The following is an 18,855-nucleotide window of genomic DNA, read 5'->3' as shown; positions in this document are numbered from 1 at the left end:
CGAGCCCACCAGCAGGCTGGATCAAGAGCTGAAGTGTCTGCAATGGCAACGGCACTTCTTGAGAAGCTGGATGTCACCCGCAGGGCCAGATGGATGGAGGTTGTCAAGTCAATTGACTTCACCCATTCCAGCCATAAGGTGTGGCAGACCATTAATCAGCTCTCAGGTAGAAGTACAACATCCTCCAAGTGCCCGGTGACAGCAAACGCCATCGCAGCCCAACTCCTAAAAAATGGCTGCTTCCCAGGTGCAGATAAAGACTTTGCCCACTTAACATCTCACGAGGTATCTGCCCTCTCCAGGGTGGCCAGTGTTAATGCCAACCTCATCTTTCATCTCATTATCTCTAGCCGCTTTATCCTGTTCTACAGGGTCGCAGGCAAGCTGGAGCCTATCCCAGCTGACTACAGGTGAAAGGCGGGGTACACCCTGGACAAGTCGCCAGGTCATCACAGGGATGTTAATGCCAACCTGTCAGGGAAATTTACATCAACCAAGCTCAGGGATGCCATATCCAAACTCAAACAAGGCAAGGCACCAGGCCCCGACAACATCCATCCAGAGTTTGTGATCCACCAGAATGAAACAACATATGCCTGGTTGTGTGCATTCTTCTCTGTGTGCCTCCAAAAGTCCAAACTCCCAAGGACATAGAGACAGGCGGCTGTCATAGCCCTGTTGAAACCCAACAAACCCCCAGATGACCCCAAGGCCTACAGGCCAATCTCGCTGCTCTGTGTTCCTTTTAAAATCTTGGAGAGGATGATTCACAGCCATATTGAACCTGTAGTAGACCCACAGCTTTTGAGGGAACAGGCTGGTTTCCGTTGGGGCAGGTCAACGGTGGACCAAGTAACCCTGCTCACACAAGACCTTGAGGACAGCTTCCAGGCCAAAGCAAAAGCAGGGGTTGTCCTACTGGACCTGACTGCTGCCTATGACACCGTGTGGCACCGCGGACTCCACCTGAAGCTGCTGAGAACCATCCCGGACCGTCATATGGTCAATTTCATCATGGAGATGCTGTCAAACCGCAGCTTCATCCTCCAGACCAGTGATGGCCAGCGTAGCAGGCTTAGGAGGCTGAGAAACGGGGTCCCACAAGGGTCTGTTCTTTCACCAATGCTCTTCAATATATACATCCTTGACCTACCTGCAACAACATCCAGAAGGTACGGGTATGCAGATGACCTAGCCATTATGCTGCAACAACCAACATGGAAGGCGGTGGAAGAGGGCCTAAACCAGGACATGGGCATCTTGGCTGCCTACCTTCGCAGCTGGTGCCTGCAGCTCAGCATTGGGAAGATGGTGTCCTCAGCATTCCACCTCTGCAACAAGGAAGCAACAAGGGAGCTGGAGATTTTGGTGAACAGCAAACCCCTGGAGTTCCAACAGGCCCCAAAGTACCTTGGCGTATGCCTGGACAGGACTTTGTCATATAAACAACATCTCGAGGAAGTGAGGGCCAAAGTAACCTCAAGGGTCTCACTTATCTGTAGCCTCGCTAGTACGACCTGGGGTGCCTCAAAGGTATTACGTATCTCCACACAAGCCCTCATCTTTTCTGCTGCCAAGTACTGTGCCCCAACCTGGAGCAGAAGCCCACACACCAAGATGGTGGATGCGGCCATTAACAATGCCCTGAGGATCATAACTGGCTGCTTGAAACCCACCCCCGTGTTCTACCTGCCAGTCTTAGCAGGAATTATGCCAGCCAGCCTACAGCGAGAGGCTGCCACCCTTGCCCTGGCAAGGAAAGCCCAGGAATATGATTGGCACCTCCTCCATAACACCACAACCATGGCAACACCTCCAAGCAGACTCAAGTCCCGCCACCCATACAACTTGGCGGCCCAAGAGATGCTTACTTCTATCCCGGAGGACCTATCAACTAAAGCCTGGCTGGTGGCGGCATGGAAGCGGGAATGGGAGTCAGCAGGTCAGACATGTATACACCACTACATCCAGGATCCTGGAGATGGTGCTGAAGGAGAAGACCTACCTCGCTGGCAGTGGACTCTCCTGAATCGCCTAGACACCAGGGTTGGCTGCTTCAAAGCCTCTATGAAGAAGTGGGGTCTAACAGACAGTGCAGCGTGTGAGTGCGGGGAGCCTGAGCAGACTGCCAACCACATAATCACCGCTTGTCCCCTATATAGACCACCTTCAGATGACGGCCTCTTCCGTGTGGAACCTGAGACGAGGGCATGGCTACACAACACAAAGCTGGACATATGATGACGATACACGAAAGAGAGAGAGATTGGGAGGGGTTCACCGCTCTGTGAAAGACTGCATGGGCACACAGTGGAACAATTTACAAATAACGTTCCTCAATTTAAAATTGCAAAGAAGTTGGGGATCACATCATCTATGGTCCATAATATCATTAAAAGATTCAAAGAATCTGGAGAAATTTCTGTAAACAAGAGACAAGGCTGAAAACTGACATTAGATGCTTGTGATCTTCAGGCCCCAGGCAACACTGCATTAAAAGCAGACACGTGTCTGTAGTGGAAATCACTGTATGGGCTCAGGAACACTTCAGAAAACCATCATCTGCAAAAACAATTCATTCCTGCATCCATAAATGCAAGATATGACCAGATATAAACAATATCCAGCAACACCGCGGCCTTCTCTGAGCCCAAGCTCTTTTACGATGGATTGAGGCGAAGTGGAAAACTGTCCTGAAGTCTGACGAATCAAAAGTAGAAATTGTGTTTCGAAATCATAGACACCACATCCTCCAGGCTAAAGAGGAGAGGGACCATCCGGCTTGTTATCAGTGCACAGTTCAAAAGCCAGCATCTGTGATGGTATGAGGGGGCATTAGTGCACATGACATGGGGAGCTTGTACATCCTGGGAGGCATCATTAATGCTGAAGGATATTTACATGTTTCAGAGCGATATGCTGCCATCCAGACAAAATCTTTTTCAGGGAAGGCCTTCCTTCTTTCAGCAAGACAATGAGAAACAGTTTTCCAAATGCTAAACTGGCCTGCCTGCAATCCAGACCTGTCTCCCATTTAAAAAATTTGGCATATTATGAAGTGCAAAATATGGCAAAGGAGACCTCGAGCTGTTGAGCAACTGAAATTGTATATCAGGCAAGAATGGGACAACATTTCTCTTTCAAAACTACAATAATCAGTGTCCTCAGTTCCCAAACATTTACAGAGTTTTGTTAAAAGTAGAGGAGATGCAACACAGCGGTGAACTTGCCCCATCCCAACTTTTTTGAAACATGTTGTTAACATCAAATTCAAAATGAGCATATATTTTTTTCAAAAAACAATAAAATTTCTCAGTTTCAACATTTGATGTGTTGTCTTCGTACTATTTTCAATGAATTATCAGATTTCCAAGATATGGAACTCATCATATTCTGTGTTTTATTTGCGTTTTCCACAGTGTCTCAAATGTATGGAATTGGGGTTGTACAGCTTTAGTAGAAAAAAATTGGTGCAGAAGTTGTCGTTTATTTTGGGCTTTCTGAAATCAACATTTTACATACAACATCAATAGGAAACATAAACAGAAAATAATGTACATATGCACAATTTATAATTAATTCAATGGTGGTGAAAGTTCCCAAATGTCTTTTAACTTGCCAAGGCCAAGGCCTCTTAACTTCCCATTAGTGATGATTAACTCCAGCAGGTAGCTTCTCTGTGCCCAGCACAACAAAGGTTTGTTTGACACTCATTGGATTGGCCAACACACAGTACAATGGAAAACTCCAAGGAGCTTAGTGCAGATCTGACAAAGAGGATCATAGACTTACACACTCAGGAATGTTTTCTGGAGTCATTTCTAAACAACTGCAGAATCTAAGATCATCTGTTCAAACAATTGGATGCCAATACAAGTTATTGGGAGGTGTAGCCACTTTGCCAAGCCCCTTTGCTGGAACAAGACCCAAACTGACTACGTTTACATGCACATCCAAATCGAGCTGCTGTCGGTAATTGAGCTGAAGGTCCCAGCAGGGTGCCAGAGAAATCCAATCATACATGCACACAACTGAAATCGGGCTATTGTGTGAGGTGCATTGTGCACCCGAGCCACAGGTGGCGCAACACGCCCCATCGTGTTGGTACACTTCCGGTTGTCGTCATGAAGAAGAGCTATTCAAGAGTGTAAACAAAGTTATCCGTTCCATGTTCTCCATTGCGCGTTTTTCTCCCGTCCATGAATTTTAATATATTCAACTCCTTAAGCTGAATGAGCATGAACTCTGTCTCCTCATTGCTCCAGAAGTGCACATTTCTGCTTGCCTGTGGCAGTGGGGGCGTGGTCAAGCGCCGGTCTGTGACAGGAGGGCGGAGCCAGGGAAGGTGAGTGGCAGAATCACTACACCTGACGGTAATTAACCTGTGTTTGTGTGTCTTCCCAGTAACCGCGCCCTATTTAAGGAGGCAGAGGGAGAGCAGAGGGGAGAGCTCATCCCTGGACTAGAACACAGCGTGCGCGCGTGTGTGTGTGTGTGTGTGTGTGTGTGTGTTTTTCTCTCAAGAATAAAAGTAGGCTGTTAAACTGAAAAGTCTGACAATAAAAAGCCTATTAGTACCAGAAGCTTTGTCCTGCCGTCCTCTGTGCTCCACCCACACTTCAGAGAGCTCTACATCGCCATTTTCTCTTCTTCGTTTGTTCCTCCTGACCTCTTCTGCTGCTCGCTACTACTGTTGTCATGCCGACCGAGGCTGTTGTGTTTCCCGCTTGTGGTCTCGTCACTCGTCACTTCCGGAAGTAGCTCGACAACTAGCTCGATAGGGTATACATGCACAAAGTAGCTCGGCAGAAATCGCATAAACTAGGTCGTGTAGCTCGATTCCGAGAAATCAAGTTCGGTTCAATTTCAGCCGAATTAAGGTGTATACATGGCATTTTGAACTTCGATTTCAGTCGAGCAACAGCAGAAATTCGATTCTCTCTATGTGCATGTAAACGTAGTGACTGTCTTCCTCAGCTAAGAGAAAATTGGTTTGGATGTTCAGGAACAACCCAGGAACCACCAAAGGCAATGCTGAGTTGTTTGACTGTAATGACCAGAGACACAGAAGAACACTGTACCAACTGTGAAGCATAGTGATAGTAGCATCATGCTCTGGGGCAGTTTTACTGCAAATAGAACTGGTGCATTGCACAAAGTGAATGGAATAATGTAGAAGGAGGACTACCTCAGTGTTCTTCAGCATAACCTCAAGCCATCAGAAACTTGGATACAGGTGTGGCTGGTACTGGTCTCATGACAATCATCCATACGTCAGGGCTTTACATTAACTTTTTTGCTCACCAGCCACTGTGGCTAGTGGTTTTCCCAAGTCACTAGCCATTCAGCCTTTTCACTAGCCACAATTTTGTTGCCAGGAAATTGCAGTTTTTTCTTCACCATGATATGTTAAAGTTTGGAAGATCTAGATTTAATTATGAATGGCAGCATATAATGTATCTCTACAGTAGCACTCAATAGTGCTGTTAAGGTCGCTCCCTATATGAAAACATGCAATCAGTTCAGACAAAAATATAAACAGAGTATTGTTTATTGAACTCAAATTCAAGCCCCTTACAATATGAAATATCATATAATATGAAAAATAACATTCAGTACAACTGAGCTGATTCTAATATTAAAAGTCCAATTCAAAACATTTATCATTGAAAAACATTTGATGTTTTGATATGCAAGTATTATGTGTATTATCAAGGATTATTATGCATATTATGTATTATCTATTAATAGTGTGTGTGTGTGTGTGTGTGTGTGTGAACATGTGTAGAGAGAGACATTAAATGTCCTCATGACATTCATCATCAGATGAGTCTGAATGGTCCATGAAAAATGGTCTTCGTGACCTGAGGCTTCCAGCAGGCCATAAGTTGATAGCTGGGGCGAGATCAACTTCTTTCCAATCGCATGAACGTTTCTAAACAGCAGCTCCATCCTCTCCAGCTCAGTCAACTTCATGACAGCCAGGGACTGAAAACAATGCTGTCCTATCTTCGCCTGTTTTGATGTTATAGTACCGATGTGTGCATTTGACTTTTCGTGGTCCTTTATAGTTTCGAGTGTAAAATTGCTGGTGCCTGTCTTTGCCAGACTTTCTACAGTCTTCGCAGTACAGGGTATTTTCGGTTTTGCTATGAACTAGCCAATCTCGCCCGAACTTCCATTTGTCATTGAACTGTCTTACTGTATCTTCCTATTAGCATCTTGTTCATCTCCATGGCTGGAGCCAGCCACCGGCGTGGGAACCGGGGGTGCGGGGGGGTGCGGTAGCACCCCCTGGTGGTGGACCCTCAAAACTGACATGAACATAAAACAAAACTTACATGAAAATATATTTGTTTATTTATTTGTTTTCATTTGGCTCTGCTGATTTTATATGTCATGTTTTAGATGTAGGATGATGAGGGCTACATTTTAGTTATTTAAAAAAGGATTTAATTAAAACTTATAACTTAATATGTAGCCTAGTGGACCATCAGAATTTTTTTTGTCATGACGTTGACGTTCAGCTTTTCAGCGCGCGAAATTACAACAGGAAGCGAGTACGAGTCGACCGTCTGTAGAGAAGAGTAAGAGTTAGTTAGTTAGTTAGTTAGTTAGTTAGTTAGTTAGTTAGTTAGTTAGTTAGTTAGTTGATACTTAATAGTTACTATGTCTCAGAAGAGAACCGTGTGGATTTAAGTGGAATAATTGCGAGAAGTCATATGATCAAGACAGCGTTTTAAGGTAAGGCCATTTGGTTATTAATTTTGCCCGCTGTGTCGTGTTCACTTGAGCCTATTTGGTATGCCTTGAACAAGTGCAGGTGTTGCTAGCATCGTGCTTTGAAGTTGACTCAGATGTAACTACAGTCTTAAAAAATGTTCGTTTAAAACGGTGTGTCCATGCTCATTATGTTTTACTTTTACTTTTCTTAATGGAGAGTGTGAAATACCGCTGCATCACTTTTATGAGTGATTTTTGCAATAGAACACTAAGTTAGTGTCACTAACCCATAGTAGTAGGATGAGTGGGTTCATGGATTTCGGTCTGTTGATTGAGAGAACCATGCTGTTTGTGTTGTTCCAGCGAGAGTGTTGTTCTGTTTCATGTGTGTGTGTGTGTGTGTGTGTGTGTGTGTGTGTGTGCGTGCGACTAACTACTGTATTTGAAATGCACACTCGCTTGACTGGATCTGGGTATGTAAGGCTGTAATCGGGTGGAATCCGCGTCTCCTTCAGTTTATCTAGAGCAGATGTAAAACCTGCGACTGTTAAACCACAGCTGTGCGCTTCTGCTTCTAAAATAACCTGCCCTTCGTAATCGTGTTAACTGAGAATTGTCATTGACAGACAGGCTTCAGATTCTTCCGTCATCACTCAAAAAAAAAAAACGTCGTTTTTACGGATTAGGCCTATAAGTAGTAGGCAGTTTAACGAAATATTGCAATTGCAAGCTTAAAAGGATTTCAGACGCCTGATTGGTTAAAATGCAGGAAATTGCATCTAAGAAATACAAAATTTTCTGGGGGAGGACCCCCAGACCCCCCTTCAAAAAAATGTCCCAGGTCACGTCACAGCACCCCCTGCCGACAATGTCTTCCCGTGCCACTGGAGCCAGCTATGAGGCCACTGAGGTCCGGACCTCGGTCATTTTTAAAAGCTGAAAATACATTTGTATGCTAAATATACAACTGGATAAAAAATAAATAAAGAATAACATAAAAACGTCTCCATAAAAAGTGCATTGTTAATTGTGTTAAACGTTGATTCTGTCTTCTGCGTGTGTTTGGTGCGGCTCTGAGACCGAGAACACAAAAGCGAATGAGCGCGTGACTCGGCGGAGGAAGGCAGTGCAGCAGACACATTTTTTTGTCATGGGAACCATCAGCACACTTTCATCAAGCTGTTCAATTTACATTTTCGAAGCAGTGCAGTTGTAGCCTGCCTTGTTTGTGAATTTAAAAATAAATTATTCGATAAGCCAAAGCAATAGAGGGGACAGTTTCAACTTATGTTTTCCTTGGGTAACTTTGCCTAAAACATGGTGGTGTATACTGATTTTTTTTTCCCAGAATTTTTTTTTTTGCGTGTGTGTGTGTGTAGGTGTAACGGATGCCAGATTGTTAATGTATCTCAGTTCCATAGGCTACTGTACATGGTTAGGGTATCTTTTGTCCTCATTGCTTGGGCCAGATCAAACCATTAAACAAGCTTAAATTATTCTTACTCTTGCCACATACATGATTTTTTTTTTTCAAAACTGACGATATTCAGTTCAAACACCATTAAAAGTAATTTCTGAATAGATATCTTGTGTGGCATGTAATTCACCCCTCTCATTTAAATATGTCGAACATTTTTCGGCGCACACTTTGCAAATCACTGACCTCGGTGATTTTAAAATGCTGCTCCGGCCCTGATCGTCTCTGCCACTTTTTTCCTGAGCAGCAGGGTTTGAAACTCCAGCTATACACCGTCACATAGTGCACTTGTCAGTTGTCAGCAACTTTGTTGCTTTGTTCATTAACCACACGTCACCGTATCACTGATTTTATCTGAGACGTTCTAAACAATTCTAACATGTTGTCAGAATGCTTATGCAGGTGCTCATGGGAGTTGTAGGCGCGTAATATTACATTGCCATGTGTTCATTATATCAGATGCCTTCAGAGAAAACTACAATTAAAATATATTGTCATACCACAGAATAAACCACCCGCCAAAGTGGCTAGTGGGACTAAAGTCATTACCCGCCAAAGCCCAATTTTACCTGCATTTGGCGGGTAGGCGGGTGCTAATGTAAAGCCCTGTCATACATTATCTCATCTCATTATCTCTAGCCGCTTTATCCTGTTCTACAGGGTCACAGGCAAGCTGGAGCCTATCCCAGCTGACTATGGGCGAAAGGCGGGGTACACCCTGGACAAGTCGCCAGGTCATCACAGGGCTGACACATAGACACAGACAACCATTCACACCTACGGTCAATTTAGAGTCATCAGTTAACCTAACCTGCATGTCTTTGGGGGAAACCAGAGCACCCAGAGGAAACCCACGTGGAGAACATGCAAACTCCTCACAGAAAGGCCCTCGCCGGCCACGGAGCTCGAACCCAGATCTTCTTGCTGCGAGGTGACAGCACTAACCACTGCACCACTGTGCCACCCTGTTTCTTACTTGTAAATTAAAGAATCACTTAATAATAGGTGTTTTTCTTTTTTAATGCCTCCTTTGGTCTTTTGTTTCCCCAAGGCATGACATCATATTCTTTCAGCTGTAAACAGAACCTGAGGGGGCGTGATTAATTTCTTAGCTATAAATGTTTCTGAGCTGTCTGACCTATCCTTCATTTGACCACAATGCAACAGAGACTTCTTTTAAAAATGCATGTATTCATGAATCAGACAGAGTTAAACCAATCTGATCGCTGTGTGCATTTCTCCTGTTCAGAAGGATCTGCATCTCCTGCAATTTATGTCTTACTGTATGTATGTTCAACTGCTGTGGTTCTGCTAACAGTGTGTGGAAATCTGCTTGTCATCGTGTCTGTTTTTCACTTCAAGCAGCTTCACACACCAACCAACATGCTCCTGCTCTCTCTGGCGGTGTCGGATTTCTTCGTTGGTGCTTTAGTGATGCCGCCAGTGTTAATCTGGGCCATCGAGTCATGCTGGATTTTTGATAAGGGGTACTGCATTGGGCACTTGATGATTACTTATGTTCTCCATAGTATATCCATCTATAATATCGCCCTGATCGCTGTGGATCGGTATTTGGCTCTCTCAAACCCGTTTTTCTACATAAACACAATCTCTAGGAGGACAATGAGCATTGTGTTTTTTTCCAACTGGTGTGCTTCTCTGGTGTATAACATGACACTCTTTTATTTCAATGGAATTTTTGCAAACTCTGTTATGTGTCCTGGAGAGTGTTATCTTTTTCTAAATGAGTTTTGGACTGTAATTGATATCATAATAACATTTATCTTTCCATGTTCTGTCATAATCATATTGTATACTGGGGTTTTTGTGATTGCTAAGAAACATGCCACTGCTATCAGAGAGCTTAATAATCACACACGGCCTGAAACACAGAAAATCACATCACACTCGATGAAATCTGAGAGAAAAGCAGCTAAAGTCCTCGGCATTTTAGTGTCTGTGTTCCTGGTGTGTTTACTTCCATACTTTATTTACACTTTATTAGGTGACATTATTGAACTACAGACAGAAACATTTCTGAAAGTTGTTATCGTGCTTTGTCTGAATTCAACCATTAATCCAGTTATTTATGCTCTGTTTTACCCGTGGTTTAGGAGGTGCATTAAATTGATTATAACTCTGCAAATATTGCAAACTGACTCTGTATTAATAAATATTTTTTCATGAATGTGAGTTGGTCTCTTGGGACTATTCAAATTATCAGTGTTTCAGAACAAAGAAGGGACATGTTGAATATCTTGAATGTTCAGTGCTCGTGATTCTGCACTATTCGCAGGTCTCTATTTGAATTTAAACCAATTTCTGATATTAATCATGTAAAAGGTCATATTATCCTCGAGTATTATCCCTTCCATTCAAACACATGTTCAGACAACACTCCAATGGATTTGATCTAAGATGGATGATCAGGTTTTACAGAAACATGGGGGAAACTTATTCTAACTCCATGCTAGATTGAGTGCACACTGACATTTAAGGGGAACATATCAAACACAAAGAAATTCTGATGTTCATCTAAATGTTTACAACATTCTACTGTTCATTTGAAAGGTTATTGCTGGTAATACAGTATAATGTAATAAAATGTCTGTATTAAATTACAAAAGAATACAAAAAGGTGAGCAGGCAGTGAGCAGGCAGAGCCGTCACCTGACAACAACTGAAGACCTGGATAATGTACCGTACAAGGTAAGGTATGCCAAAAAGATGCATTTTCATGAGTGGTTTCAGACTTTTGGACCCTTTTTCAATGAAGCCTACTGAAGAAAATGTCACTAATGATCTAGTCCCCTTCTATTGATGCTGGTGCCATCAAAATTCTTATTCTGTTCAACGTTAGTGTATCTTTTGACATTGTTAGCCATGGCATTCTGTTCTTCTGCCTTTCCTCTCTTGTTATTTTTGGCTTGGCTCAGATTTGATTTGTGTCTTAACTTTGAGATTGATATTAAGAAATATCCATCCATCCATCCATCCATCCATCCATTATCTGTAGTCACTTATCCTGCACAGGGTCACAGGCAAGCTGGAGCCTATCCCAGATGACTATGGATGAGAGGCGGGGTACACCCTGACCAAGTCACCAGGTCATCGCAGCCATTGGTAAACATAAATGCTTATTTATACCCATGTTATGCATGGTGTCCCTCAAGGTTCTATCCTTGGTCACCTCCCTTTCTCTGTATTTCTGCATCCTGATGAACCAGATTGCTAACAGAAAAGGCCCTCAGCATCCACTGTTATGAAGATGAAACTCACATTTATCTCAGTTCCACATCCACCAAAGCTCTTTCTCTCACTTCATTCACAGAATGTATTCATTCATTCATTCATTCATTCATTTTCACTTTTCCCAGTGGTGATCATGGTGAGAAGGCTTAGGTCAGGCCAGACAAATGTATTCCAGGGCCACAGAATCCAGCCCTACTTCCTGAATCCCTGGGTACATCCAAGTCAAGTGTATTAATGATCTAAAATCATGGATGGACTTCAATCTCCTTAAACCCTGAGAAAACTGAAATTTCACTCAATTTTCAGTTTATACAGACATGGACAAATTCAAATTGTATTTATCACTTACACAATCATACAGAGTACGACATGCAGTGAAATGTTTATTGCAGTGCTTCGTAGGTCATGAAGATAGTTGGGGGGAGAGCGCGTAAATAGAATGTAATAAATATAATAAAAAGAAAATAAGAATGTGATGATGGAGTGCTCTGCAGAATATACACAATATGTATAAATATATATAGCTCTGCAATATACACAATACCATATATATTGTATACTCTACAGCAGTGTTTCCCAACCTTTCTTGAGCCACAGCACATATTTTACATTTGAAAAATCCCACGGCACACCACCAAACAAAAATATCACAAAAATGTATATTTTATATTATATAAAATGGTAATCTAGTCTCAGTTTACTCACAATTTTCTTAGTGGGAAACCTGGGCCTGTTTAGTTGAACACAAAGCTGATATACTCATAGGAATTGAAGAAAGACACACACAAAGATCTTCAACAGCTCTGAGTCACTCTCCTTTTTTAGTTTTTATACATGGGTGCAAGTATAACATTTTCAAAAACCTGAAAAGTCTGACAAAGTCAGACGTGCATGGCGTAGCATATTAAAATGGTTGTCTCTCATTGCAATCTCATGCAAACATTTATAATATTAATAGTTATATGATTTGTATAGTCACATCAAATGTTTAATACATTTCATCAATTCATCTGAAATAATATTTCAAGTACAAGGCTTGATATTCCAAATCATCTAGCAACTACTAATTTAAATGTTGAAACAACCATTTTTAATGCTTTTGCTGTGATACCTTTTTTACAATATATACACAGCTTGAGTTAAAATAAGGGGTCACATGTCTTGATGTCCTCAGAAACTCCTGGATTTTAGCAAATAACAAGATTCAGCTTTTTCCATATACAAAAATATCCATATTTTATCATCCATTACTGACTACAAATGAGTTTTCAACCTAACAACCACATTAGAAATGATAATAAAAAAGCTAACAAACTCATTTCAAGACCTACCTTACTTTTATTTAATAACTGAAAGGTAATCAAATGTAAAAAAAAAAAAAAATGTTTATAAAAGCAGATACTTGTGATGAATAATTTCAATTCTAGAAGAAAGCACATTGCATTTGCACATCACACAATATCAGATGACAACTTAAATCACCAGTAAATGTTTTGAATTCACTTATTACTACATAGCACAAAATCAGAAAAGTGCACGGCCAATATCATTAATTTCAAAATTAGTATTATTGTATTGGAGCCTTCCGATAAAAACTTCATTTTGACATATTTTGATCAGCAACCAGAGGCAAAGCACGTGGATCTGTTGCAAGGGAGGGAAGCGAAATAAGGCTTATTATAAAAGCTGAAGTTTCATTGGATGGCAGTTAACAGTGAGCCAATCAAAAGCACCGTTCTAACTTGCACCAAAAGAAACGGCGACTCATGGGAATAGCGGTGTTGATTTGGTCGAACAACTTACTACGTGCGTGAAACATGATATCACACATGTATAACACCGTGAAACAACGGGCTAGTCAGGACCGCTCGTCGGTGAGCGGCATATAAATTGAATGAGGTTTGTGGCAAAGACGAGATGAAAAGATTTGTCTCGTGCAGAGACTGTACCGCGGTAACCCGGTAATCCACTGAGAGTGAGACAGTGAGAGGGCTACCCCCCCCCCCCCCCCCCCCGAAAATCTCAACGGATTTACATGATTTGGAAAAATGACTTTTTCAGAACCAAAAAAAAAAAACGGAGCTTCCAGCACATGCCGGAAAACTTGCACCCATGTTTATAGCAGTCATGCTTGAAAAGCCCAGCTCGCATACGGTAGATAGGTTGTGGAAAATCACCTTTTTTGCTTTCTTCTGACCTTTACTCATACTAGGGCCTTCATCTGGGTCAGAATTTTCTCCAGGGCCCAGTTTGGATTGTGTACTTTTTCTTTCCAAATATTTATCTATCACTGCTGTCACACCCAAAGCATTACTAATTCTATTGTTTGAATGGCAACAGGTACATTCTCATTCTCTCTAGCCGCTTTATCCTGTTCTACAGGGTCACAGGCAAGCTGGAGCCTATCCCAGCTGACTACGAGCGAAAGGCGGGGTACACCCTGGACAAGTTGCCAGGTCATCACAGGGCTGATACATAGACACAGACAACCATTCACACTCACATTCACACCTACGGTCAATTTAGAGTCACCAGTTAACCTGGGGGAAACCGGAGCACCCGGAGGAAACCCACGCGGACAACATGCAAACTCCGCACAGAAAGGCCCTCGCCGGCCACGGGGCTCGAACCCGGACCTTCTTGCTGTGAGGCAACAGCGCTAACCACTACACCACCGTGCCACCGCAACAGGTACATACACAGGTTAATTAGCTACCTGCTGCCATCTATTGGAAGAGTATTTAATTGTTCTGCCGGTCACTATACGTCGCTGGCATAGACGAATGAAGACAAATTATTTGCAGTAAATAAATAATTTTTGGAACAATTAAGTGAAATTGGATAATGTCCCACGGTACACCTGATGATCTCTCACAGCACACTAATATGCCGCGGCACAGCGGTTGGGAATCACTGCTCTACAGTGTACATAATGTGTATAAATGTATTGCACATTAGAAATATGTTGCATTTGAATGAATGTGTTAGTATATTGCACTAAAAATTGGATTGCACAAGAGAAATATGTATAACCATATTGCACCCAAGAAATATCTTGCACTGTAATAAGTGTATTGAAATGTATATTGCACTGTAGTAAGGTTGCACAAAGAGGTATAATTGCTCTACAATGTACTGTATATATTGTACTTAAAGCATATACACAGAGCCATGGCCTCATTTTCATTTATAAATGAAAATATGCTCATATTTACATTATGCTCATATTTACATAGGAATAACATCCATGAAATGTATCAGTCAGGATTTAGACCTCATCATAGCACAGAGACAGCACTGGTTAAAGTAATAAATGACCTACTGTTGGTGTCTGATCAGGGCTGTGTCTCGCTACTTGTGTTGCTTGACCTTAGTGCAGCATTTGATACCATTGATCATTCCATTCTTCTGGATAGACTAGAAAATGTTGTGGGAGTTAAGGGAATGGCCCTCTCCTGGCTCAGGTCTTATCTAACTGATCGTTATCAGTATGTTGATATAAATGGTGATATTTCTAGACGTATACAGAGACTGTACCACAGTAACCCGGTAATACGCTGAGAGTGAGACAGTGAGAGGGCCACCCCTATACCCCCCCAAAAAAAATCTCAACAGATTTACATGATTTGGAAAAATGACTTTTTCAGAACCAAAAAAACAGGAGCTTCCGGCACATGCCAGAAAACTTGCACCCATGTTTATAGCAGTCATGCTTGAAAAGCTCAGCTCGCATAGATAGCTTGTGGAAAATCACCTTTTTTGCTTTCTTCTGACCTCTACTCATATTAGGGCCTCGCCACTGCACCTTCATCAGCTTTTTGACTGTGTAGGCTTCACCGCCATCAATAAGCATGGGAGGAGAATGGGGTTTGGAGGGTGGGAACAAAGAACCAGAGACCAGAGGTTTAAGCTGTGACATGTGGAAAGTGGGGTGAATAAGTCACATGGTGAGTGGTAATGCCAGTCTGACGGAACATGGATTGATTACCTTGCTGATGAGGAAGGGTCCTAGATATCTGGGGGCCAGCTTGTGGGAGACGGTTCTGAGTGGCATATGGCGCATGGAGAGCATGACTCGCTGCTCCACTCAGTAAGTGGGTGCCTTAGAGCAGTGTTTGTCGGCCTACCTCTTGGATGCTAGGGTGGAGTGAACGAGTCTTCTCTGGGCCAATGCCCATGTCCTCCTGCAGCGGCGTATGAAGGTCTGGGCTGAGGGTATGGCGACCTCCTCCTCTTGGTTGGGGAAGAGTGGTGGTTGGTAACCTAGGGAACACTGGAAGGGTGAGAGATCTGTGGCAGATGAAGGGAGAGTGTTGTGAGCATACTTGACCCAAGGTAAGTACTTACTCCAAGAACCGGCATCCCTGGATGCCATGCACCTGAGTGCCACCTCCAAATCCATATTGGCTCATTCCGCCTGGCCATTGGTTTGAGGACCAATACTGTTGGCCCTCAACAAGAGCGTTGGCTATAAGCCCATACTGAAAGAGGGTGCAGTAACAACAATTAAAGAACAATAAAACAAGAAAAGGAAAAGTATTTATTTTTTTTTAAAGTGAGTTCAGTTGTACCAGTCCTCCTGGAGTGTGAGCCAAGGGTTGTTGCTAAAACCCAGGACGGAATGGGACAGGACATATCATTCGGGCAGTGACCTCCAAGCGGTTGTTGCTAAAACCAGTGACATCCCGTTCCGTCCCAGGTTTTAGTAATTGCCTGAGCCAAGCAGTAATGGCGGAATACACAGTATGGAGAGAATGAGTGGACCAGCCGTCTTATTTCTAAACTGGATATCGCTGCCATCTCGCCCTTACGTGGAAGAAGTGAATGAACAGAGAATTGAACGAACAACTGAAAGTCAGATTGTTTCAAAACAATCGACCACAAGATCGGCCTTCAAGAAGCGAGAACACAGATGGGTAATCTCCGACTCTCATTTGGATTAAAAAAAAAACATGTTGTTTACCTGCATTTAGATTAATACATGTAACTTGTATTGTGTGTTTAAGTTAGCGGTATAAGATTATTTAATTTGCTTCAGAATGTGATTGTCTCAGTTCATCTGATTATTTAATGAGCTTTTTACATTTTATCAGTGAAAATGCATGCATGTACATGTATGTTGCATAAGTTATAACACCTATCCTGTTTTAATGAGAGTCAACCCACAATCAGTGAAGTTAAATCAGTCTTAGTTGAGCAAGTCGGTAACACTATTTCTTACTTTCACCATAAATTTTTATTTATATGACTTTAGTCTATAGCTGTAAAAGGCCTCAGCCTTAAAACCAGAGGTGGAAAAACCTGGGTGCAGAAAGTAAAAACCCTGCCACATTTTTGCTCCAGCCAATTCAATGAACCAGCTGATCCTAATTACCACATCCCCTAAGCCAGGTTGATGAGCTAATTGGTGAAATCACCTGTGTTGAGAGCACAGGCAGAAAGAAAACCTAAGCAGGACTTTTACTTTGTCAATCCAGTTTTTCCACCTCTGCTTAAAACCGATTACCGTAGTGACATCATGCACTCAGGCATGGCTGGCTCAGCGAGGCAGCTCCAATGCCAACTTTGCGGTCGATTTTAACTTTCAAAAAAATATTTTTTTATTCCCATTTATGCAGCATACAAGAGTCAAGGATGGAGATACTATCCACTCGGAAATGTATTTAAAAATACAGGGTCTGCATATCTGCTTTAAGTTAGATGAAATTACATGAAGAGGTGTAAGAGATGTCAGAGATGGGGGGATGAGGGTGAGGTGGTGACAATACCCAGTGGTTGTCCGTTGTTGTCTTTTATTGTACGTTATTGTTACTGATATTGTCTGTTATTGTTCTGATTAAGAGTCCGAATGGCCTGAGGTAAGAAACTCCTCTTTATTCTCTGTTTTGGTCTTGAGGAAGCAAAAGTGCATGGTTGGGGTGGCTGAGGTCTTTCATTATTTTCCTGTCCTTAGTCCGGAACTGCTTGGTGTAAATAGATTCCAGGTCAGGGAGCTTTTGATTGATTGATTGAATACTTTATTCTGAACAATAAAGAAGAAAGATATAAAAATAAAAATAAAAAATTTTAAATAAAAAAATGCAGTAATCAAAACATCGTCATAAACAAACAGAATAGCGTAGCCACAAGGCAGTAACATAATAATGTTCAGAAAGGATTAGGAAGAAGTAATAACTTATCCAATCCTAACCCTCTATACCACCGCTAATCAAACGTCACTTTCCACCATAACAAACTATATATACAAAAGAAAACAAAAGCAACAAACCAAAAAAAAAGAAAACATACCAAGACATATCAACATGGTATAATATCAACCAAATCAAATCATATATACAGATACTTATGTTATGCATATATACACACATACAATATATATAATCTCCTTCTCACCCCCGGCGGGGGGGTGGTATCCATGTCATCCTCAAGCTCGGGTCCTCTACCAGAGGCCTGGGAGTTTGAGGGTTCTGCACAGTATCTTCGATGTTCCTAGTACTGCGCTCTTCTGGACTGAGGCTTCAGATGTTGTTCCTGGGATTTGCTGGAGCCACTCTCCCAGTTTGGGGGTTACTGCCCCAAGTGCCCCCTCTACCACGGGGACCACGCAACCCTTGACCTTCCACATCCGGTCCAGCTGCTCTTTCAACCCTTGATACTTCTCAAGTTTCTCATGTTCCTTCTTCCTGATGTTGGCGTCAGCTGGGATCACCACATCTATCACCACCACCCTCTTCTGCTCTTTGTCCACCACCACTATGTCCGGTTGGTTAGCCAGGATCTGTTTGTCAGTCTGGAAGCTGAAGTCCCACAGAACCTTGGCCCTGTTGTTCTCAGCCACCTTCTGTGGTATGGCCCATCGGGACTTGGGTACTTCTATTCCATACTGGTTGCAGATGTTCCTGTATACTATCCCAGCCACTTGGTTGTGCCTCTCCATGTATGCTGATCCTCTGTGCTGTCTGTAAGTCCTGCATTATCCAGCCACTGGTAGGATTTCTTGATATCAGCCACTTCCTCTATCTGACGGTGGTACATGCCATGTAGGGGTTTGTCCCTGTTGTACATACATATACACATACCTATAACTATACATGTCCCTGTAACTATATAGGTATACACATACCTATAACTATACATGTCCCTGCATGTCCCTGTTGTACATACATATACACATACCTATAACTATACACAAAATACAAAAAGACCAGTCACAGACTTACTGTCAATTTCATCCTCACCTATATAGTCTGCCTGTCCTCATTCTCATATATTTTTAGTAACATGTTTTTATATAATTTTTTAAGCAGTTTTATGTTGGTGCTATTTTTGAGTTCATTATCCAGACCATTCCACAATTGCACCCCACAGACTGTTATGCAGGGCGGCACGGTGGTGTAGTGGTT

General features: G+C 42.3%; 1 protein-coding gene across 1 annotated transcript; it reads left to right on the top strand.

The window, feature by feature from the left end:
• Positions 1-9,382: 9,382 nt before the first annotated feature.
• Positions 9,383-10,387, top strand: LOC132871030 (trace amine-associated receptor 13c-like). The gene has a single exon (XM_060905189.1). It carries the CDS (start codon positions 9,383-9,385, stop codon positions 10,385-10,387), a length of 1,005 nt encoding a protein of 334 aa, XP_060761172.1.
• Positions 10,388-18,855: the final 8,468 nt, after the last annotated feature.

This window comes from Neoarius graeffei, chromosome 2, assembly GCF_027579695.1.
Source record: "Neoarius graeffei isolate fNeoGra1 chromosome 2, fNeoGra1.pri, whole genome shotgun sequence".
NCBI classification, from domain to species: Eukaryota; Metazoa; Chordata; class Actinopteri; order Siluriformes; family Ariidae; genus Neoarius; species Neoarius graeffei.
The sequence above is the reverse complement of the archived record's forward strand: the minus strand, read 5'-3'. Positions and strand labels throughout refer to the sequence as shown.

Coding starts and splice junctions, on each gene's coding strand:
- LOC132871030 (XM_060905189.1), top strand. CDS start 9,383: ATGCATGTATTCATGAATCAGACAGAGTTAAACCAATCTGATCGCTGT.